Source organism: Aquarana catesbeiana, linkage group LG03, assembly GCF_042186555.1.
Source record: "Aquarana catesbeiana isolate 2022-GZ linkage group LG03, ASM4218655v1, whole genome shotgun sequence".
In the NCBI taxonomy this organism is placed as follows: domain Eukaryota; kingdom Metazoa; phylum Chordata; class Amphibia; order Anura; family Ranidae; genus Aquarana; species Aquarana catesbeiana.
In genome coordinates this window covers 650331948-650355610 of record NC_133326.1, presented here as the reverse complement: position 1 = coordinate 650355610, position 23663 = coordinate 650331948, and the positions used below count along the sequence as shown (strand labels likewise).

Genomic DNA, 23663 nt, shown 5'->3' with positions numbered 1-23663 from the left:
CCTATCCATTCAGAATCACAGTGTCTGGCAAAGGGGAGTCTTTTAGTACCAACTTCGTTTGTGGCTCTGAGATATCATGAGACAGAATGTTGAATAGACATGTGCAGAACAAAAACATTTTGTTTTGATTCGTTATTCAAACAAATACGTTTAGTTAAATTTGTTTAATTTGTTTTTGAAATTCATTTCATTTTGTTTATTCATTTTCTAATTTGATTCATATTTATTCTATTAGAAATTCAAAGCCGGTTATATTCTTTCTATTTTATTCTATTCTATTGGTTTTTTTTTATACTATTTTTTCTATTCTATTCTTTTCTATTTTATTCTAATCTAGTCTATTTGAAATTCAAATTTCGGAAGATGGTTATACTCTTTCTATCTTATTCTATTTTATTGAATTCTATTCTATTTTATTCTATTCTTTTCTAATCTATTTTACTCAAATTCTATTCAATCCTATTTACTTTATTGTATTATATTTTTTTTTCTATACTATTCTTTTCTATTCTACTATAATCTATTCTATTCTAATTCAATTTTTTTTCTATTCAAAATTCAAATTTCAGAAGATGGTTATATTCTATTTTACTCTATTTTATTCTTTTATTTTGCATTCTATTTTATTCGTTTCTATTCTAATCTATTCTATTCAAAATTAGAATTTTGGAAGACAGTTATATTCTTTTAATTTATTCTGTTCTACTGTTTTCTACTATTCTATTCTTCTATTTTCTATTCTATTATTTGATCTTCTATTCTAAAATATTATGTTCAAATTCATTCTATTCAAATTTTGGAAGATCATTATATTCTTTCTATTTTATTCTATTCTGTTGTTTTTTTTTTCTATTCTATTCTTTTATTTTCTATTCTATTCTAATCTGCTCTATTCTATTATTTTCTATTCCTTTCTATTTATTCTATTCTTTTCTATTCCATTTTAATCTGTTCTATTCTTTTCTATTCTATTTTATATTCCATTCTATTCTTTTATATTTGAGTCCTTTATTTTCTATTATATTTAATTCTATTCTTTTATTTTCTATTCTGTTCTTTTCCATTCTATTCTATTTCTTTATTTTCTATTCTATTTTATTCTATTCTTGTTTTCGAATTGAACTGAGTTTTTGAATTCAATTAGAATTTCGGACTAATTTAGTTTTGTTTTTTCAGATTCGTTTCAATTTGTTACTATTGTAATTTGGAAAATTTGTAAACATCGGAAATTCCAAATAACGCAAAATTTGTCTGAATTTCGATGCGGAGCAAAACAAACCACATATATCTACTGTTGAGAACCACAAAGTTGGGTCACAATAACCCATGTCCTTTCAGTACACTCACCTTTAACTATGCACACCTATCAGCATGGCAACGTAGCACACTGCATTGTACATTTCTTTAGCCCACAGAAGTACCAGTTCCATGTGATTCATATCATGCTTGGATGAAGATGTTTTGGTTCAGAGGTCAAACCTATGAGGACACCAATGACAACACCAATATCTGACCCATATGGTGACTACAAGACAAAGCATGCCCTGACAGGGAACTGTAAGGAACAAAAAGATCCAGCATATCCCAGAGAGGGGTAATTCCCCTTGCACCTGATCCTAGGTGTCTGTTCCTATTCCTCCCTAAATGAAATGTAACCTACACTAAAAGAAATGCAGAGCCTGTCATTGCTTACCTCCTTTTGGAAATTCTACTGGCTGCCTTTGCAGCTAAAAACAAACCTCAGGCCCCTGTTTATTTTGCTTTGCCCCTCCTCTGGTGGCGCCATTATGGCCAATGTGCAGGTGTGCCAAAGGTGCTTTGTCCAGCCTTCAGGTCCTGCCAGAGTTCTTCGGCACATCTGTGCAGAAGCAGGAGATTTCCCACACATGTGCAAAGTTGGCAAAGGTTTTGGACTTCCTTAAAGAGGAGCTCCACCCAAAAGGGGAAGCTCCGCTTGTTTGCTTCCTCCCCCTCTCCACTGCCACATTTGGCACCTTTCAGGGGGGAGCGGGTACCTGTTTTTGACAGGTACCCCTCCCCATTTCCAGAAGACCTCGCCATGGCAAGGTCCCCCAGAAGTTCGGACGCTCTACTCCTACCAGGCCATTCACAAAGCACAGCACGCTTCACGCATGCGCAGTAGGGAACTGGGTCTGAAGCTGCAAGGCTTCACTGACGATTTCCCTTACAAGGAATGACGGTGGCAGCATCTTGAAAAATCGGCTGGGGTGCCGACATTGTGGGATCTCTGGACAGGTAAGTGTCCTAATATTAAAAGTCAGCAGCTACAGTATTTGTAGTTGCTGCTTTTAATTTTTTTTGGTGGGGGGGAGGGGGGGTGGCTGGAGCTCCTATTTGAATTGAGTAGATGTCCAAATTCCGTAAGATTGCTGCTGGGCACAGTTATTTTGGATGTGATTTCACCAGCCCCAGCAGACTCAAAGTCATCATTCTAAAGTGTTCCCCTTCACTCCTTCCCCAGCAACTACAAAAAAGGTTATTTAGAGCGGTGAGGGGAGGGATGAGGGAGCTGGGCCATCACCGAGTAATTAGACACTCCAAGAAGAGGAGAGGGCTATAAGATGGGAGGAGGAAAGGAGCTGTTCTGGGGAATTAACTATGAAAAAAATCAATATTGCTAACAAGTTCAAGGGCACATTGCAAGTGAATAAATATTGTGAATAAGCATTTAAAATACTTTATTTTTCACTACTTTTACCTCCAGTTCTTTGAGTTGGTGACAGGGACTCTTTAGGCCTTTATTTTTTGGATCAAATTCTTCTTGGTCCATGTAAGGGTTTAAATACAATCTGTAATGCATACATTTTTTCACAGAATTGAATGCAGCTGTATGTTATGCTATGGCTGGAGCTGAGTTCAACTGTGCAAACCAAAAAAAAAAATATACAGAAAATCTGTGCCTACAGTCCAGCGTCTGGGCCGTATTTAATGCTGTACTCATCTAAACGTTTATGTTACTGTTTACATGTGTTCAGCATTTAGCATAAGTGTAAGCTATTGGCCCCGAACACCAAGGATACTAGGTGGTAGGAGCCACCTATATCCTAGCAATTTAGGACACTAGGCAGCAGGGACCCCCTGCCTCTTAGCAAACTACTACACTAGGTGGCAGGAGCCACTTGTGCCCTAGCAACCGTGGATGCTAGATAGAAGGAGCTGCCAGTGTCCTAGCAACCAAAGACACTTGGTGTCAGGAGGAGCTCATCACTGTGTTGCTTCTTCTTTCACTATCCATTCGTAGGCTGGGGCAGGTCTAGAAGGACCTTAGCTCAAAGGGAATGTGTTGAGTGACACTGGCTGGTGGTCACCGGACTGAGGACATCTAGTGGCAGAAAAAAATATTGCAGGGAAATCGCTGGATTGAAGCTGAGTAACGCAGCAAAAGCTGGCGTTGCTAATTTATCTTTTATAATGGGCTATTATTTTTCTCTTGTTTTTGGCTGGAGTTCTGCTTTAAAAAAGGCAATAGCAAACAGAAGTTTCCATTTAAAAATTGCACAACTGAAAAATATAATAAAAGTGTATTTAAAGGCAAAACTTTTTTTCTTAATTTTGGATATTTTTTTTAATAGCAATCATAGTTCCATTAGGGAGAGTTCCTTTCTCTTTCTGTCTTGTAGACACGACCAGGGCCGGCCCTACCATGGGTCATAGTGGGTCCATTGGACCCAGGCAGCACTTTGAGAGGGGCAGCAAATTGAACCACGGCCACCTCTCCTTCTCTTCTATTTACCCAGCAAATTGACGATCAAGATTTTTTTTTTTTTTGCTTTCAAGATTTTTTTTAGCAAGATTTTTTTTTTTCAGCAGTTTTGTGTGTCATGATGACAACTGCCCCCGGGGCCCTCTGCCTGCCCCTATACTAACGTAGCCTGCCCCTATACTACCCTGGCCTGTCTATATAGTACCCTAGCCTGTCTATATACTACCCTAGCCTGTCCATCCCTATACTGTCCTAGCCCATCCCTTGGAATTGAACATAATGGTATGTCATATACAGGGGCGGACTTACAACTCATGGGGCCCCCGGGCAATAGGAGATTATGGGGCCCCCGGGCAATAGGAGTTTATGGGGCCCCCAGGCAATAGGAGATTATGGGGCCCCCAGGCCATGGATTATGGGGCCACATAGTAGACACACACACACGTACAGTATACACACACAGACACACAATATACGCACACAGTATACACACACAGAATACACATACACACACTGAAAAGGTACTGGAGAGGCGGGGCAGCTATAATCTTGGGATTTAAAAAAAAACACAAATTTTTACATACTGTCCCTGGTTTTATTGAGGCTGGCAACCCTGATGGGGCCCCTTAGTGGCATGGGGCCCTCGGGCGGTGCCCGAGAGCCCGAATGGTCAGTCCGCGCCTGTTTTTTTTGGGGGGGGCAGCATTTCATTATGGACCCAGGCAGCACAATGTCTTGGGCCAGCCCTGGACACGACTTTTCCTTGCAGTGGTCACCAGGATGCATAGAAAGGGTGACAGGGACACTGACAGATATAAAAACATGACAGCGGTTCTGATCCCTCATCATTCAGTTCAAAACCAAAAAAAAAAATTGGCTCTAGATACACCTTAAAGCTAGGCATAGATAGGTACAATTTTCGAACAAAGATTCTTAGTAAAAGAAGGTTCTAAGAAAGTTTATTTATTTTCTGAATCACTAGTGAGGTCAAATTGACATTAATTTTTGACCGAAGTGATGAGAAAATTGTGTGATTTTCGTTCAGTAAAGTTCATTCATTCCAAAATCAAATGTTAAAGATAAACAAAATCTTTTGAATGACATTTAAATGTTCTGAGAATTTTCATACACATTTAACTGAGACTATCCCTAAGGATTTTCATTTAAAATTCTATCCATCTATGGCCAGCTTTATAATGTAGAATCAATACGTGAACCTGTCTGGTTATTTGCAGTTGTCACGCTAATCTTCAACGTGCAAAGTGACGTGTAAGGTGGCTTGTTCTCATACAGGAACAAATGACATGCTATTATTAAAAAACACAAGTGATTGTTGCTGCATGTCTACATAAAAATCATTCGTCTTGGATACGCTGAACTCTCCAAGGTATTGCCTGCCTTCAAAACAGCTCTTGGCTATAACACTGCAGGCTACCCTGGGAAAATGGCAGCCAATCACCTGTCAGTACATATGTGCCAGGCTGTGTTTACTGTGTCACACCACAGGCCACCTGGGGAAAGAACAGCTCCAAGCCCGGATGATACTTCTGTGATCTGCACTAAATGACACCAAAGCATGCACAGGGAAGTATTAAACATGGGCAGGTGAGAAGAATAAAAAAAAAAAAAAAAAAAAAATTTCAAGAAAATACCAAATACCAAGAAAAAACTAATAGATTCAAATTAAGCAAAAATGTATTGCATGAAAATTATTAGTCATAACTAAGGATAAAGATCAATTTAGGTTTAGAATTCATTTTCCACTAGGACAAATCATTAGTTTGGACACCAGGCACATATAAAAATACCATATTTATCATTATATAACATGCACAGGCGTATTATGCCGCGTACACACGACCGGACTTTACGGCATACTTGGTCCTGCGGACCGGAGTCCGTCGGACAATTCGATCGTGTGTGGGCTCCAGCGTACTTTTTTTCCCCAAAAGTTTGACGGACCTAGAAATGAAACATGTTTCAAATCTTTCCGACTGACTCGAGTCCGGTCGAAAAGTCCACTCTTCTATATGCTAATCCGACGGACAAAAACCGACGCTAGGGCAGCTATTGGCTATGAACTTCCTTGTTTTAGTCCGGTCGTACGTCATCACATATACGAATCCGTCGGACTTTGGTTGATTGTGTGTAGGCAAGTCCGTTCATTCGGAAAGTCCGTCGTAAAGTCCGTCGAAAAGTCCGCCGGACAAAGTCTGCCGTAAAGTCCGCTCGTGTGTACGTGGCATAACACGCACCCCAATTTTAGGAGGGAAGTTTAGGGAAAAAAACTTACATTTTAAATAAAGAACTTTAAAGCAAATTTAGGGTGGAAGCTCATCAATGCACCCTGCTCAGTGCCCATCTGCAGCCTCATTTCCCATCAATGCACCCTGCTCAGTGCCCATCTGCAGCCTCATTTCCCATCAATGCACCCTGCTCAGTGCCCATCTGCAGCCTCTAAATTTCCCATCAATGCACCCTGCTCAGTGCCCATCTACAGCCTCTAAATTTCCCATCAATGCACCCTGCTCAGTGCCCATCTGCAGCCATTAAATTTCCCATCAATGCAGCCTGCTCAGTGCCCATCTGCAACCATTAAATTGACCAACAATGCAGCCTGTTCAGTGCCCATTGGCAGCCTCACCTTTCGCATCATTACAGCCTCGCCAGTGTTGGATTATCCCTGCTGTCTCCGAGGGAAGAAGAGGAGCGAGCACTGCTAAATTACACAGAGCCGCGATCTCCTGTGTACCTGATGCTCCATCACTCACAGCCACGCCTCATGGCCCTGCTCATATGATAGACAGAACAGTGGCCCAATGCGGGGCCAGGAGGCGTGGCTGTGAGTGACGGAGCGCCGGTTACACAGGAGATTGCGGTTCTATGTAATTCAGCGGCGCTCGCTCCTCTTCCCTCAGATACAGCAGGGATCAGTGTATAACACGCACCCACGATTTCCCCCTGATTTTAAGGGGAAAAAGTGTTCTTATACGCCGATAAATACGGTATATAAAAACATTTTTTTCTTAATCTAATTTGAAAAGCAAATAGTGTAAGTATTTAAATTCTCTTCATTCCCTTCCAAATCTTTCTCTCCTATCTCTTCCTTCCTGTACTTGTCTCCAACCCCTTACATTTTTTTCTTCCCTTCCCGAAAATACCTTCGCCTTACCTCCCTTACCTTCTTTTCCATCCTTCCTTTCCAGCCCTTCTTCCACCTCTCACCCTTTCTTCCCAACACTTCTTCCCAGTTCTCCCACTTTCTTTCCCAACACTTCCTCCTCTCCCACCCTACTTTTCCTTCCCAACCCTTCTTGCCTTCCCTCCCCTTTTATTCTTCCTCCCCAACCTTTTCCCCTCCCACCCTTTTTTCCCCTCCTTCTCTCTCCTTCATTTTCTTCCCTTTTCCCATTCCCACCTCCCCCCCTTTCCTTCCTCCCACCCGTGCCCTTGTAATAATTTGATTCTTTTTAGGACACCTTGTCCCTTTTACAATAAATAACGCAGGCTATAAAGGGGTCAGAATCTAAGGCACTCAAAATAAATTAAAATGGTAACAAGACACAATACACCTATAACAGCCTTAGTTTTTATTATTAACTTTAGCCCTTATAATTAAAACATTTATCAACATTTTAATATATTCATTAACATTCATCAAACATAAACATGCTTTCTTACATTTTATATAAACAAACAATTCGTAAAGTAAACCGATAAAACAGGAGGAAAGAAAAAAACAAAAAGCAACCAATCAGAAGCCAGGTAAGATTTTTTTTTGAAATTCTGAAATTGGATTGGCTGTTTGGGAGACATGTTACCTATATATATTTTTTTTATTGGGCTTATTCAATAAGGCATAAAGCAATGTAAAAAGTACAGTAACCGTGAGCAACCAGTCTTTATATTTCCTGACTACAGAAAGCTGAAATCTGATCAGTTGCTGTCAGTTATTGCACTGCATATATCTTTTTATGCTCTTTATAATGCGTTATCAGATAGGCCTTTATAGGTTAAAAAGTGTAAGAAAATAGAATTTATATTAGTCTCAGACTAAGTAATAAGGTGACGTGCGGTAGGCTCAGGTGTGACAGTGCTAATAATCTTTAACCATTGCTGGGATCTGCTCGGCTGACAGATAACCAAACTGACAAGCTGATGCTGGAAATTCATGAATTAGAGGCGATACTACAGAGTGTACTCTCCTAAATAATAGCACAGGGCTTCACCCTCTGCATTCATATTTAGTACCACCGTCAAAAGAGATATCCCAGCAAAAAGAATGGCAGATCCAATCGATTACTTATTGCTGATCTGGCAAAACAACACGAGCGCGACAATCATGGCTGCAAGCTGCAAGGCAAACACAACATACAACATTTATTTCATTTATAAAACCAAGCACAAAATAACATTACAGCACTTTGCATGGCACATAGATCATTTATGGTATAGCCCACCCTGGAGGAGCTAGTAGCCTAATATCTTACTTCAGTATTGTATACAAAACATAGCTCCCAACTGTCCCTGATTTCAAGGGACTGTCCCTCATTTGTAACAAAGTCCCTCTGTCCCTCTTTCCTCCTCATTTGTCGCTCATTTTGGTCTGATCTATATAGTTGTATATAAAATGCACTATTTATCTATCCAAAAGTGTTTCTCAGTGCTAAACCTTTCACCCAATGTCTAAATTGCTGCATTTGTAAATTCCAGAAGCCAATATAAAGGAATAGTAGTGGTAAAAAATGGACTTGTGGGTTCAGCAGAACTCGCACGATTTTAAACCGGCATTTCAATCCGACTTAGGGAGCGATTTGAGAGACATCTGTGCGGGTTCATGCACAGATGTCTATTGAAATTGCCCCCGAAGTTACCAAAAGTAGTGCAGGAACTACTTTTTGGAATCGGTGCGGCGCTACAAAGTCGGTGTCGCACCGATTCGGACGGTGCCGTTGCCGGCAATAGGCTTAGATTTGGCATGCTATTTGACATTTCAGATTTACGAGAATATTTTTCTATTTCAGGGAATCTAAAAGTTTAGCAACAGGAAGTTATAAAAAAAAATTATTTTTTTTTTGCTAGAAAATTACTTAGAACCCCCCAAACATTAACTTGCCCTCACTCGGTTTCCTGCCCAGACACCAGAAGGAAGGGATCGGCTCCGGGCTTACTAGGCTCGGAGACGACCAGGAAGCGGTGGGGGGGGGGGGGCAGACACCTCTCCCGCTGCCTATAAAAGTGATCTTGCGGCGAATGTACTGTCTTTGCCCTATATGCACAAAGATGTGCCAGATAGTATCCCCCCCACAGGTGCTATGGTTCTTCCCACTGGCCACTGTGCCCAGCAGTGACATAGCAGCTGGTGGGAGGTCCCAGGGGGGGACAGTGGGGGACACACTGACTGACACACCTGGAACTGTTGGATAGCACATACGAAGACAGCAAAGATTTCACATGCCACCTATTAAATAGGTAAGTATTCAACATATTGTTTTACAGGGCACTGCAAGCTAAATTATCTTACCTTCTGAGAGGAGGTGCTCATAGCTGTTAAAGACAGCAAAGATTGCACTCACCATTCACATGAAAGGTAAGTATGCAACATGCATTACTTTATTTAAAGCTGGTCATACATTAGTAGAATTTAGTTCAACATGTTAAATGTGTTTGATTTTCTAATTGTTAATGGGGGTCAATTTGATATTTGTTTATGACCTCGGTGACCAGAAAATTTGAAGGAGCAGGATAAAAAAACTTTCTTGAGTGTACAAACAGTGTATGTGGTTTTCGTTCAGGAATGTCCATTCATTCCAAAATTGAATATTAAAAGCAAAGAAAATTTTGAAGCACTTTTGTCAAGTCTTTGAATGCACTGAGAATATATTTTTGAATGTTTGTACAAATGTTTGTATGAACGCTTATTCCAAAATCTATTAGGGCTCATTTACACTTGCTTTGGCTTCAACACACATTAACAGCTAGTTTACACTTGCTTCAAAACAAGGCTTCGGACAGGCTTTGTTAAAGCTCTCTGAACGCTAGTCAAAGCTCATGTCACTAAATAAAATGGTTAGCTTACAGTCCTTTTGCCTTTGCTTTGGCTTTGCTTCAAAAATTATACCCCATGATGCTTTAGTGGTGCTTCAAAGCGTCTTCAAAGCCTCCATAGAAGTCTATGGCAAAGCTCGCTTAAAGCTCCACCGAAGCCTCACAGAAGCCCCACCAAAGCCCCACCAAAGCCCCATCAAAGCCTCATCGAAGCCCCACCAAAGCCCCATCAAAGCCACACCAAAGCCTCATCGAAGCCCCACCGAAGCCTCATCGAAACACCAAGCAAAAGCAAGGTGTAAACAGGACTGTAAGCTAACCATTTTATTTAGTGACAGGAGCTTTGATTGGCATTCAGAGAACTTTAACAAAGCGTGTCCGAAGCCTTGTTTTGAAGCAAGTGTAAACTAGCCCTTAGTGTTTGGCCAGCTTTATTATATGCCAACAGGGTCGCATGTTGCTTGACTCTCCTCAAGGTGCTCAGTATCCAGTACTGTATAGTGACTCATAGCAAAGCAATAATTCCCTAACTTATATCATTACATATATTAACCTATAGGCATCCAGTATCTAAAGCCCAAAAAAAAAAAATTTTTTAGTGTTGGATAGTGTATTAAATTGGGGGGATTCATTTCCTTTTGGATTTTCACTTTTAGTCCTAGCGACAATGGTGATCTAGGGAAATAGTTGAATCTGCCCAACAGAAACATAGACAGCAATAAAAACCCAAAAGAGGTTCTGAAAAAAAAAAAACACCTTTTGGCAAACACCAAATCCTCATAAAATAACCCCTAAATTAAACCCTGAACCAATCCCTTATTCTGTATCCTCAACTCGTATGTGCCAGGAGAAGCTGCACCATCCCTTACTACCCAGCGCCAGGAAGATACTGATATCAATCATCAACAATCAGCCATTACTTGTCCTACAAATGCAATGTATTCCCTTATTTAAAGAGTAACTCCACTTTCATTGAGAAAAAAATATCCCCCTCTGGGGGATCTATGTACATTGCAAGGATTTTAACAAACTTTGTTGCAGAGTCCTACCTTATGTTATTCTGGAGGAATAGATGTTTGTCTGTATCCATGTGCAAAGTGAGTCTGTATGGCAGTGGCTTTATAATTATCAATCAGCTGCTGCACCTGCAGGTCTATAATGAGGAAAGTGGCAAGGTCTGCATTCCTTTAGACGTGATTATCTCTGGGAATATCTCACCAAAAATGCATTTTTTGTTGCAGGGGATGCCAAAAATCAATTTTGTACCTTAGTGCAGACTTCTGGTAAAATCAGTAAGCCAATCACACAAGCAGGAAATTACATATCTGGGGAGCATTCTGTACACAGCCCCCAAGTAGCCATATTGCATTGCATTTTACAGAGAATGACAGCACTGCAGCTTGGAAAGGAAAGGTCATTTTTAATAACATTCAATTACAATAAGACTTGAGTCACAATTGTATACGTTATATTATTTTTTTTTATTTGCTAATTTTTTTTCCCACCAAAGTGGAGTTACCCTTTAAATGTTGCCTCTTGATTGCAGTGTATAAGTTGTGTGCCATGTCACAGCCTATTCATTTCAATCATGGCTGTCCATAGATGTAAGAATAGCCAAGAATTAAAGCTAAAGGCATTCACATTCAAACAAAAATTTCATATGGATTTATAGTAGCTGTAAAAATCTTGTATTGAAATTAGCAATGTAAAAAATTCTTATTTAAAGCGGAGGTCTGCTGATTTTTTTTTTTTTAAGTCAGCAGCTACAAATACTGCAGCTGCTGACTTATAAAATAAGGACACTTACCTGTCCAGGGCGCCTGCAATGTCGGCTCCCAAAGCCGATCTGTCCCTCGGCTTTTGGGTGCTGCCGTCACCATCTTCGGTAAGGGAATCAGGAAGTGAAGCCCTGCTGTCATCTGGGACCTGTGTGTCTCTTAGAAGACAGCAGGGGGGGACGGAGAAGGCGCCGGAAGTGGCGTAGATACCCGCAGGTGGCTCGGCTATCTATGCCCGGAAGTGGGAGCAAAATACCTGTATTAGACAGGTATCTGCTCCCCCCTCCCCCCTGAAAGGTGCCAAATGTGTGGGGGGGGGGGGTCTGAAAAGCGGAAGTTCCATTTTTGGGTGGAACTCCGCTTCAATTGAGAGAAAAAAATCACAAATTTACTGAAGTATCTACTTCCAAGTTTAAAAAGATACTTTCTACAACTATAAAATTACACATCATCATACAACAAGTGGGATCCACTTACCTCCAGACCACAGATTCCGAGAGCCACTCCTCCGACAATCTTCCCATTTTGAGATAGGAAGGACTCAAAGGCGGATAAGCAACCCTGGGAGGTGAAAGGAGAAATGAGTATCAACAAGGAGCAAGGCCCATATTGACTATGGAACAGGATGGACACGCACAGATGCTATAATGGGCATCATTTCTAGATCTGTGAGGTTTTTAAGGTTATTAGTTACAGGGTTATAAGGTTAGTCCATTAATTAATTTTACCTTGATCAGGGGGCTTATACTAGACTCCTGGCAGGGGCTCTTGTAATCACAGCAGATCGGAGGAAATTCTTGATTATTCCTGTAGTAGGTGGAGTTTTTGAAATCTTCATATCCATGAAATCCACAGCACTTCATCTGGAAGGTAGTAGATTTAGATATATAGTAGCATGACCTTACCATCAACAATGATCAAAATAATCGAATATACTCCATACAGATATAATGTATAACATTGAGCCTCCAATATGACCTGCCCAATTCTATTGCACGCTATCCATTGAACACGACACCTTCAGTATAACTTGGCCAATGGATGTTTCCAGAATACATTTCTATTACGCTTCATACGTAGAACACTACACTTTCAATTTGAATTGGTCAATGGATGTTTCCATAATAAATTTTTAGTACACACTATACATAGAACACAACACCACCACAATGACTTGGTGGGATGCAGCGTGGTACAGCAGAATAACACACTCAGTCCGAGTGCAATGAAAGGACTTCTATTAAAAGAATGCAGAGGCAGCTCACAAATAACCTGGTGGAAAGGAGCCCAACCAGGAACACTCACAGTTCCAACAGCATGTAGAGAGCAGAGTGTAGTCAAACTGACAGCGTCTGTAGAGAGGGGTAGAATGAGACCTGGTCGCCCCCCCCCCCCAAGAAAATATTAAAGCTATATTTTGCTAAATAAATAAAATCATTATTTGCAGACACAAGTACAACATACCGTAACTCACAGAATTTCTGATAAATCTAAAAGATAATAAATAAAGTTGAAGTTGAGATGAAAAAAATAAACAGGCTGGGCAGTTGGAGCTCTGGGATCAGAGAGACAGAGGGAGAAAAACAAAGTTACAGAGATAACAAACTCAGGAGTAGAGCTAACATTAGAGCCGGGGGGGGGGGGGGGGGGGGGCGCACAGGGAAGGAATTAGTGAGGGACAGCTGTCTCTTTCTCAGCAGATAAAAGATGGCAGCAGGGAAAGGGGGAAAGACCAGCTTTCAGCTGCTGGAGAAAAAGTTCTCCAATTGTCACCCATCACTAATCCCCCCCGTGTGCTCGGACCCCCTACAAGAGGACCCACGGTCCCCCCCCCATTAGTGGCTCTAACCACATATAGCCATATCTTGTTATTCATTTGTACAGGCAGCTGTACACAACACCTGTTGCTTCAGGGCGCTGAAATATGAACATACTGTATTTTACTTTATATACCCCAATACCCCCCCATGCATGAGCCCTTACACTCTATATGCGCTGTCACAGCAGCCTGTTTTCTTACTGATGTTTGTGTATTGGTATGCTCCCCTGTGTTACCCTCTGTTTGGGTACTAGGTAGTACAGCCATAAGTTAGACCTGGCCTCCCCTTGCTCTTGAGTTTAGTTTCAATTTTGCCTTCACAGAGTAAAGAGGTCTTTCTAAAAAGTAAGCAAGCTGTTTGATCAAAATATCTTTTCACCTCTGAGAAAGCTAAAGAAACATCCCTTGTAATGTACCTGTCTACAATAAATTAAATTAGATTTCCCCTATGAGTCTTCTTGGTGAATTGACACTCCCTGTGGACCTTTTCAAATCAGTGAGTTGCCATACTACCCATATGTGTTGCGTTTGATATAAAATATGATTTTTCTATAAGACTCATAGCATTCTGGTTTCACAGACACAGAACTTCTCAAACAAATGCTGTTGGATACAGTGGAAACGTAGATACCATTGTATTCAATTGACAGTTTGAACAGGCTATTGTCTCTATAGCTACAGTAAACAGGTAAGAGAGGGTCTCTCAAACTGAAAGAATGACAGATGTCTTTCTGTTAGTCGGTTGTTAAAGTAAACGAGTATGTAACCATTGTCAACAAACTGGGACATATAAAAGTGGTATAAGCTGAGGAGACTTCAACATGGATTAACACCAAAAGACTCTCATCTGTAATAAGCAAACAAGAAGGTGCTGATTTCCAGATGCCTCGTTGTCAACGGAGATCACGAACACAGTAACTGGAGCCAAGTAACTTTTAAGTGTATTTCTACTGTTACAGACCATAGGCTGTTTACTTGCTAGGCATTTGCTTGTTATAGATATCTGTCAGTCTTGTACTGTATTCCTAATATTGTAATAGTTTTGTATGTACAGCATTTTTGTATAGTAAAAGCATATTTACACACTGCAGAGGTCTGAGTTTCCTTGCTTATATCGCAAAGTAACCTTGCTAGATAGACGCAAGCAAAACACCATACAGACTGGGTCTCAGGTGGTATGTTTTTTGCCCTAAGCGACATTTGAGACACATCAGAATTCTAAAGCCTTCTAGAGGCTCTGAACTTGCTGCGTCTAGGTAAGCACATGCTATCTGTCTGTATGAGTGAGCATGTAGCACTGACAGGCTGGTTGTACACAAGTGGATTGATAGATCGACTTGTGTAAAACCAGCTAGCCCATACTTGGATTGAAATTTGGCTGGTCCCTACTGAACTGGCTAAATTTAGATCCATGTATGGCCAGCATTACTAGATGCAAATCTCTACAATGTTGAAAGCATTGTTATTGGAACATTGTTTGTGGAGCTATAAGAACTGTTGCTGATATTGCTGTGCTGTGACAAACTGTATTTGACTTCTCTGCACAGACACCTGCCTCTTTGCATATGCTCTGTACATACAACAGAAATATAGCATCAGCTAACACAAAGTGAACAACTATCTTTCTCAAGATGAAATTGGCTTGCAAAAAAGAAAGATATCTCCTAAATCTAAACTCACAGTTAAAGGCTAAGTTCACCTTTTTCCAGAAAATAGCCTATGCGGTGAATGAGCCCCAGTAGATATTAAAAACCAGCATGTATTGGTGAAACGGTTGTTAATTTTCTTTGTCATACATGTAGGCCATTTTGGCCACCAGAAAGCCTAGCCAAAAAACTCCTAGTTAGCAAACTCCATGTCCTGCCTTGATGCTAGGGCTCAAAAACTTTTGGTCTTCACCCCTATAATGCTGGGGGTGAGTGTCCAGCAATTTTTATGTAATGCATAGCTACTGCTGATAAAACTATCAATGCAGAAGAATCTCACTAGGATCTCACTATGAATAGCTTTACTCAAGTAGAATTCTAGACGAATCCTAACTAGTCTTAAAAGTGCTTCCCCCTCCTAACACCTATAATAACTAACCTTTGTACAAAAGATGTATATACTTACCTATTTCAGTCTGCCCCAGCTCCCCAGTGTCAGCCAGAGACGGCTGCAGGGCAGAGGAAGGAGTGCTGACAACAGATAGGCCATAAGAAGCCTATGGGTGACATCACTGCTCCAGGCTTTACTAGTCGTTGTGGAGCACTCTTTCCTCTCCCCTGCAGCCGAGGCAAACTGACACAGGTGATCATATGACTGGACCAGAGAGACGTGAAAATAGGTAGCTATTTACATCTTTTGTACACAGGTTAGTCAGCATAGGTATTAGAAGGAAGGAGGGAGTATTTTTAAAACTAGTTAGGTGGTAGCCTGGAATTCTACTTTAACCAACAAAGGCACATGGCATTCCAAGAGGCCAGATTACAGGTAGAGAACAGAAAGCATGAAACTGCAACCTGTTGCTCTACTTTCTTCAAGTGCTCCAAGGGGACCTCTCTAGATGACAGTAGTCATCTGTGAATACTGACCAATATTACCTTGTGCAAAGGCAGAAGCAGCAAAGGCAAGCCTACTGTACCAAGAAAGAAGCAGCCAATAAGGCACAAGCAGACCAAGTTCAAATGCAGGTAGGCATGCAGACTGCACATGCAGGAGCACCAACTGCCCATGCACAGATCAAGGCAGATGCCCAAGCTGCTCAAGAAAAGGTGCAGGCAAACAGGTGGGTGGGCTGAGTGCGTACAGGTATGAGGGGGCTGTGCGCGTACAGGTGGGTGGGCTGAGTGCTTACAGGTATGAGGGGACTGAGTGCGCACAGGTATGAGGGGGCTGAGTGCGTACAGGTGGGTGGGCTGAGTGCGTACAGGTATGAGGGGGCTGAGTGCGTACAGGTGGGTGGGCTGAGTGCTTACAGGTAGGAGGGGGCTGAGTGTGTACAGGTATGAGGGTACTGAGTGTGTACAGGTGGGTGGGCTGAGTGCGTACAGGTATGAGGGAGCTGAGTGCGTACGGGTATGAGGGAGCTGAGTGCGTACGGGTATGAGGGAGCTGAGTGCGTACAGGTATGAGGGGGCTGAGTGCGTACAGGTGGGTGGGCTGAGTGCGTACAGGTATGAGGGGGCTGAGTGCGGACAGGTGGGTGGGCTGAGTGCGTACAGATATGAGGGGGCTGAGTGCGTACAGATATGAGGGGGCTGAGTGCGTACAGGTATGAGGGGGCTGAGTGCGTATAGGTGGGTGGGCTGAGTGCATAAAGGTATGAGGGGGCTGAGTGCATACAGGTATGAGGGGGCTGAGTGCCTACAGCTATGAGGGGGCTGAGTGCGTACAGGTGGGTGGGCTGAGTGCGTAAAGGTATGAGGGGGCTGAGTGCATACAGGTATGAGGGGGCTGAGTGCATACAGGTGGGTGGCCATGGTTCCATGGTTGCATGAAGGTTTAACATCGGCTGGAGGATGAGCGAGTAAATGCAATGACTTAGAAATGTTTAGGTTGCAATTTTTTATGGAAGACATCACTGATAGGAGACCTCACCTGTCACACCCCTGTTTTTGCAGCTATCTGTCTACAACACATGTGTGTATGGGTTAACAAAACCGATGATGCTTTTGTGTCTTACCTCCTTCATCGTTGCATTCCAAACTGTAGTCATTTCATTGTTCCGCCCGTAATCTTCTCGCAGGTATTTCCCTGCCACATTGCCAAGATACTCAATGAAGATCTTAGACTGAAAAGATCAAATAGAAATGCCAGATACCATTAATACATCACTTTCTACTAGCTCAGTGGTTGTTATCAGGACCTGATTTATAATCTGCAACACGATTTTACATATTGGTGTTCTCTCAGAACCCCTGGAGTGCCAGTTCTTAGATGGGCCTTTTAGTTTTAAAGGTTGACAAATGCTGACAGGTTTATTTTAAGATGTTCTATCCTAAAAGCTGTACTTTAGTAGTAAACATATGAGGAATGCACAGTTTCCCTCTATAAAACAATAAAGCATAAGTCATTGAGTCACAACAGGCAATGCAAAGAGCCCCAGGAGTGCTTGCTTTATATCTTAGGAGAGATCAAGTAGTATATGTATATGTATTTGTGTTGTGTGCATGTGTCTATTCTTCATCTGCTCAGAAAAACTTTCCTATTCCAAGATCCCAAAGAATCTACAGGCTTGTATTTCTTAACTGTAAAAAAATATATATAAATACATGAGTGAAATACATGCAAATTTACTGTTTTACCTTCCAGAGTATATGTAAATCTGTACAGCCAGTCCTGTGATATAATAACCTCTACTAGCCAGTAAGATTGCTCTGTTACTTCATTTTATCATTACATACTACTAGGTCTGTTCTCTGCTCATTGGACAAAAGGGAAGATGCTAAACTGCTGAACCAGGAAAATGATTTGCTTAATCCGGGACTACCTATGTCACCTGTCTGGCTGCGTGGTTGGAATATATGCATAAATTACAGGACTGGCTGTGTAGACAGTTGAGACAGTAAACATCTATGTATTTCAACTCTGTATTAAGTATATTAGCGGTTCTATTAAGGAACCAACAGTTCCTGCAATATGAGTTAGTATACGCACATGTCTCCTACCTCCCCTTCCATCCAACAATGCAGCCCCTGTAATGCCGCGTACACACGAGCGGACTTTACGGCAGACTTTGCCCGGCGGACTGGATTTCATCAGACAATTCGATCGTGTGTGGGCTCCAGCGGACTTTGTTTTCTCAAAAGTTGGACGGACTTAGATTTGAAACATGTTTTAAATCAATCCGTCGAAATCGAGTCTGGTCGAAAAGTCCGCTCGTTTGTATGCTAGTTCGACGGACAAAAAGCCATGCTAGGGCAGCTATTGGCTACTGGCTATGAACTTCCTTGTTTTAGTCCGGTCGTACGTCATCACGTACGAATTCGACGGACTTTGGTGGATTGTGTGTAGGCAAGTCCGTTCATCCAGAAAGTCCATCGTAAAGTCCGTTGAAAAGTCCACCGGGCAAAGTCTGCCGTAAAGTCCGCTCGTGTGTACGCGGCATTAGTGTCTTTGACAATCAATACAATGCCTGTGTCCCTTTTGTGCTGTAGTTCTATCCTCTCACCCCTATGTTATTGCTGAGTCTTGTAGTGATGTAGGGGTTGGAGGATGGAATCACAGCAAGTGGTGGCGGGGGTAGACAGGCATCTCCTGGAAGTGTCAAATGTCAAAAAGACCTACCCCTGTAAGTGTCTTTGGCATTCGAAACATGTCCCTTTTGCACTGTGGTACTATACTCTGACCCCCTATGTCACTGCTGAGTCATGTAGTGATATAGGGCTTAGAGGATGGAATCACAGCAAGTGGTGGTGGGGGTAGACAGCCAGGCATGTCCTGAATGTGTCAAATGCCAAAAAGACTTACCCCTGTAAGTGTCATTGACATTTGATATGATGACTGTATCCCCTTTTGTGCTGTAGTTCTATCCGCTGACTCCTTTGTTAGTGCTGAGTCATGTAGTGACATAGGGGTTGGAGGATATAATCACAGCAAGTGGTGGTGGGGTTAGACAGGCATCTCCTGGAAGTGTCAAATGCCAAAAAGACATACCTCAGTAAATTTCTTTGGCATTTGATACAATGCTTGTGTCCCTTTTGCACTGTGGTACTAACCTCTGACCCCCTATGTCATTGCTGAGTCATGTAGTAATGTAGGGGTTGGAGGATGGAATCAAGGCAAGCGGTGGTGGGGGTAGACGGGCATGTTCTGGAAGTGTCAAATGCCAAGAAGACTTACCCCTGTAAGTGTCTTTGGTATTTTGTACAATGACTGTATCCCCTTTTGTGCTGTGGTTCTATCCTCCGGCCCCTTTGTCATTGCTGAGTCATGTAGTGACATAGGGGTTGGAGGATGAAATCACTGCAGATTGTGGGTCGCTGGTTCAAATCCCGACCACGACACCATCTGCCTGGAGTTTGAATGTTCTCCCTGTGCCTGCGTGGGTTTCCTACGGGTACTCCAGTTTCCTCCCACACTCTAAAGACATGCTGGTAGGTTAATTGGATTCTCTTTAAATTGACCCTAGTATATATGTGTGTTAGGGACCTTATATTGTAAGCTTCTTGAGGGTAGGGACTGATGTGAATGTACAATGTATATGTAAAGAGCTGCGTAAATTGACTGCGCTATATAAGTAATTGAAATAAATAAAATAAATAAATTGTGGTGTTGGTGGGGTGGTTGGCGGGATTGGGGTCAAGCAACTTATGGAAGTGTCAAATGCCAAAAAAGTTCAGTTCACAGAGGCTTAATTTCTGGAACCAAAGAGAGGTAGGAGATGTGAGCTGGGAGAAGTGAGCATACTACCTCTTCCCTGCGCTATAGCTTTCACTGTTCACAATTATGCAAAGCCAGTTATAGTGCTGCACCGTGTGAATACTTATAGTGCATTATAGCAGAAGGATACAGAGAAATCCTTCACTTGGTTTTTTGATAATAGAGTGTAAAGCAAGTGTCATGCTTAGGATTTACTGTAATCTTGTGTTTTTGCATACTGTCACCACTAGGAGGTTAAAGTGGAGTTCCACCCAAAAATGGAACTTCCACTTTTTGGATTCCTCCCCCCCTCATTTGGCACCTTTCAGGGGGGAGGAGGGAGCAGATACCTGTCTAATACAGGTATTTTCTCCCACTTCCTGGCATAGATCACTGCGGCACTTGCGGTGACCTACGCCACTTCCGGCGCCTACACTCTCCTCCTCCGCTGTATTCTGTGAGACACAGAACACAGCAGGGACCAGAGAGGACGCGCAGCGCGACTCGGGCATGCGCAGTAGGGAACCAGGAAGTGAAGCCGGCTTCACTTCCTTATTCCCTCACCGAGGATGGCGGCGGCAGCAGTCGAGAGCCGAAGGACGGATCGGCTTTGGCTGCCAACATCGCGGGCTCCCTGGACAGGTAAGTGTCCATATATTAAAAGTCAGCAGCTGCAGTATTTGTAGCTGCTGGCTTTTAATATTTTTTTTTTCAGTGGACCTCCACTTTAAGTTGTAGGATAGGTATGATAATGACAAGCATACAGTAATTGTTATCTGGTAACAGCACCAGAGAGAACTCAAGAGAAATGTATGTGTCTTGTGACTCTTTTTATATATTATTTTACTACTTTTAAAAAAAAAAATTGTAAAATGTTAGACTGCACATGCAATGGGTAGAATTCTTACCAAAGAAGAGAAAGCCAAGACTACAACAGCTCCTGCTATTTCTGCAATGAAGATAATAAGGATGATGATGAAAAACTGGAAGAAAGGAGAGACCAACATCAGTCAATAATGCACCCAAATATAATTATACATTAAATACAATTATAGAGAGTAGAAAATAGGAAGTTGAGACAAATTATATATACTATAGAGTAGCAGCAGGAGGTAGTGAGAGGGAGTCATCTGTGGAGACAGAAAAAGAAGGGGAACACAACGATTAGGAGGAAGAGCTATCAAGGCTATACTAAAGAACAATAGAAAAATATGGATGAAGTGATATAGTATGCAAAGGTATAATGGGGGCTTTAATGGCGTATTAAAATGTTAATACCTTCTGTTATGCCATTAAATCCCCCATCATTCCTTCTCTTTTCATATCACCTCTTCTTCCTTATTTTTCTATTGTTCTTTAGTATAGCCATGATAGCTCTCATAATCGTTGTGTTCCCCTTTTTTTTTCTGCTTCCACATATGACCCCTCCCTATACCTCCTATTACTACTCTATATAACATTTGTCTCAACTCCCTAGATTCTACTCTACTGTATATAATTGTATTTAATGTAGTTTTGTTTTTCCTATAATTTTTTTAACAATTCCACCATGCACCTATTATTCCTTTACATAACCTCACTAACGCCTTCTCTTAATTGGAATAAATGGAAAGGCAGTATGGCATTTTCAGAGATATCTTAAGGAGGTCTTGACAGGATTAATAGAAGGGGTAATAGGAGGGATTACGTAGACTAATAGTAGAAGTTATAGGGAGCTGCAATGAGCAGTAGGGGTTATAAGGAGTGAAAGGAGGAGTTACAGTATAGGGAGGAGGTATACAGAATATAAGTAAAAGTTATAGAATGGGTATTAGTAATATAATAGGCTATACAGAGAGAATATACAAAATATAAGACATATTGGCAGGGTTTATAAGAATTCGTTGGAATGTTTATAGGGAGGGGATATACAGAATACTGTATTTACAGGAATTATAGGGAGGGGTCATAATTAGTATTAGGAGGAATTATAGCGAGGGGTTATAGTTAGTAAAGAAGGGATTAGAGAGATGGGTCATTTTAATTAATAGAGGGTTTATAGGCAGGGGCAATGATTAGTTACAAGAGGGGTTATGGGGGGAGTTAAAAGGAGAAATAGGAGGGAGTATAGGGAGCATATATAATTGATATAATTGGTAATAAGAGGTAATAAGGGAGGGAGGGGCAGCAATTGGTAACTGGAGGGTTACAATTAGTAATTTGAGGAGTTATAGGCAGGAGGTTTAATTAGTAATAGGTAGCATTTTAGAGAGAGATTATAATAAATACTAGTATGGTTTATAGGGAGGGGTTATAATTAAAACATGAAAGGGTTATAGGGAGGGGTTGTAATTAGTAATAGGAGGTTACAGGTGTCAAAGGGAGTTATAGGAGAGGTTACAGAGAGGAATTACAATTAGTAATAGGCAGGGCTTTTTTCTGTGGGAACACGGAGGAACGCAGTTCCAGCACCTCCGGCACCTCCAGCACTGAATGTATTTTATGGCTGGGGTGTGCTGGAGGGTCTGGTAATGCTGCCCGCTGCTGGATCTATTGTTGCTGTTAGGGATATTTTTTTTTGTGGGGGTCTACTGTTGCTGGCGGGGGGAGGGGGGTTATATTGCTGGGGGGTCAATTGTTGCTGGGAAGGATCTACCCTTGAGGGAGAGGTCTACTGCTGTTTGCTGGGAGGGGTTCTACTATTGCTGGGGTGGAGTCTATCAAATTCCATACAAATTACTCAGTGGCACAAAATGATACTTGGTTCTGTATTCTCTAAAAGAGGCGGTACAGGGAGGTGGGCAGGGGGTGGAAACAAGGAACGGTGTTCAGAGGTGGGTAGGGGCAGAGACAAAGGATGGCTCTGAAGGAGGAGTTCCTGCACCTATTCTCTGAGAAAAAAAAGCCCTGGTAATAGGTTAGAGATAGGTTTATAGGGAGCGGTTTTAAATAACAAAGATAGTAAGAGTAGAAGGGAGTATAGGGAGTGGATATACAGAAAAGAATGCGTAGTTATAGGGGATGTCATAAAGAGTTAAAGGAAGGATTAGACTTAGGAGATATAAGGAGTAAAACAAGAAGTTATAGGATGAGGTTATAAGGAGTAATAGAAAGGGGCATAGGAAGAGGGTATACTGTATATTCAACAGGAGAAGTTATAATTATATAACTGGTTATATTTAGCTTAATGAGCTGCAGAGTAGAATTACAGTGTTATAAAGATGATGTAAATATGTTACTCACAATCATTAACATGCATCGACTCTCTTTTATAGCTCCACAGCAGCCAAGAAAACCCATCACCATGAGGAATCCTCCCACTGCCATACACAGGTAGCCCACATTCACCACCTGCATGAGCTGCGGAGCCGCTGTGCCAAGAATCTTCAAGAAAGACCCTCCGTCCACCTTCACCCAGATGCCAATGCCCAGCACGGCAATGCCACCAAGCTGCACAGACAGAAGAACATGTTAATTTCTATATCATTATTTGCCCTCCAGGGCTACTCATAGACATAAGCCAATGTTTGTGTCCAATTCCTCCTTCACATTTGCATCGTACTGTGTTTTTAAAGGGTAACGGTTTTATGGCAAACTGATGTCATACATATTTATATAAAGTCATTGTTTTACAAATAAACATACATTACAGGTAGTACTCGTGACACTGGTGTCACAACGCATTTTGGTTTCTCCAAAGTGAGCAGAATTTCTTTGGTTTCTGACTATCTCTCTCTAATTGAATGAAAATTTACATTTGACTTTTTCCTACAAATAAATGCATATCTTGTATTGCATTAAAATGTATGTGAAGTAGAAATGTCATTCTTTACTATGTGGCTAGTTCACTTTTGTAGATTTGATCTTATCAAGTGTACATAATTGAAATGCATGGCAAACACACCGAAACACATTTATGCCTATTTGTATCTTTTAGTGCATATGCACCATGAAATATCTTTATTTTGTATAT

The 23663-nt window shown here is 41.5% G+C and overlaps 1 protein-coding gene across 2 annotated transcripts in view; it reads right to left on the bottom strand.

Moving 5' to 3' along the window:
- Positions 1 to 7128: 7128 nt before the first annotated feature.
- The window catches only part of TSPAN16 (tetraspanin 16), a 55195-nt gene continuing 38660 nt past the window's right edge, over positions 7129 to 23663 (bottom strand). Inside the window, exons 3-8 of one of the 2 annotated variants that reach the window (XM_073622630.1) lie at positions 22934 to 23140; positions 20620 to 20694; positions 17034 to 17141; positions 12279 to 12413; positions 12028 to 12111; positions 7129 to 8077 (exon numbers count right to left, since the gene is read on the bottom strand). In XM_073622630.1, the coding sequence (XP_073478731.1) occupies positions 8024 to 8077; positions 12028 to 12111; positions 12279 to 12413; positions 17034 to 17141; positions 20620 to 20694; positions 22934 to 23140 (663 nt within the window). In that variant the 3' untranslated portion in view covers positions 7129 to 8023. The remainder of the gene's footprint in view (positions 8078 to 12027; positions 12112 to 12278; positions 12414 to 17033; positions 17142 to 20619; positions 20695 to 22933; positions 23141 to 23663) is intronic. The other variant, XM_073622629.1, reaches the window with a different exon arrangement.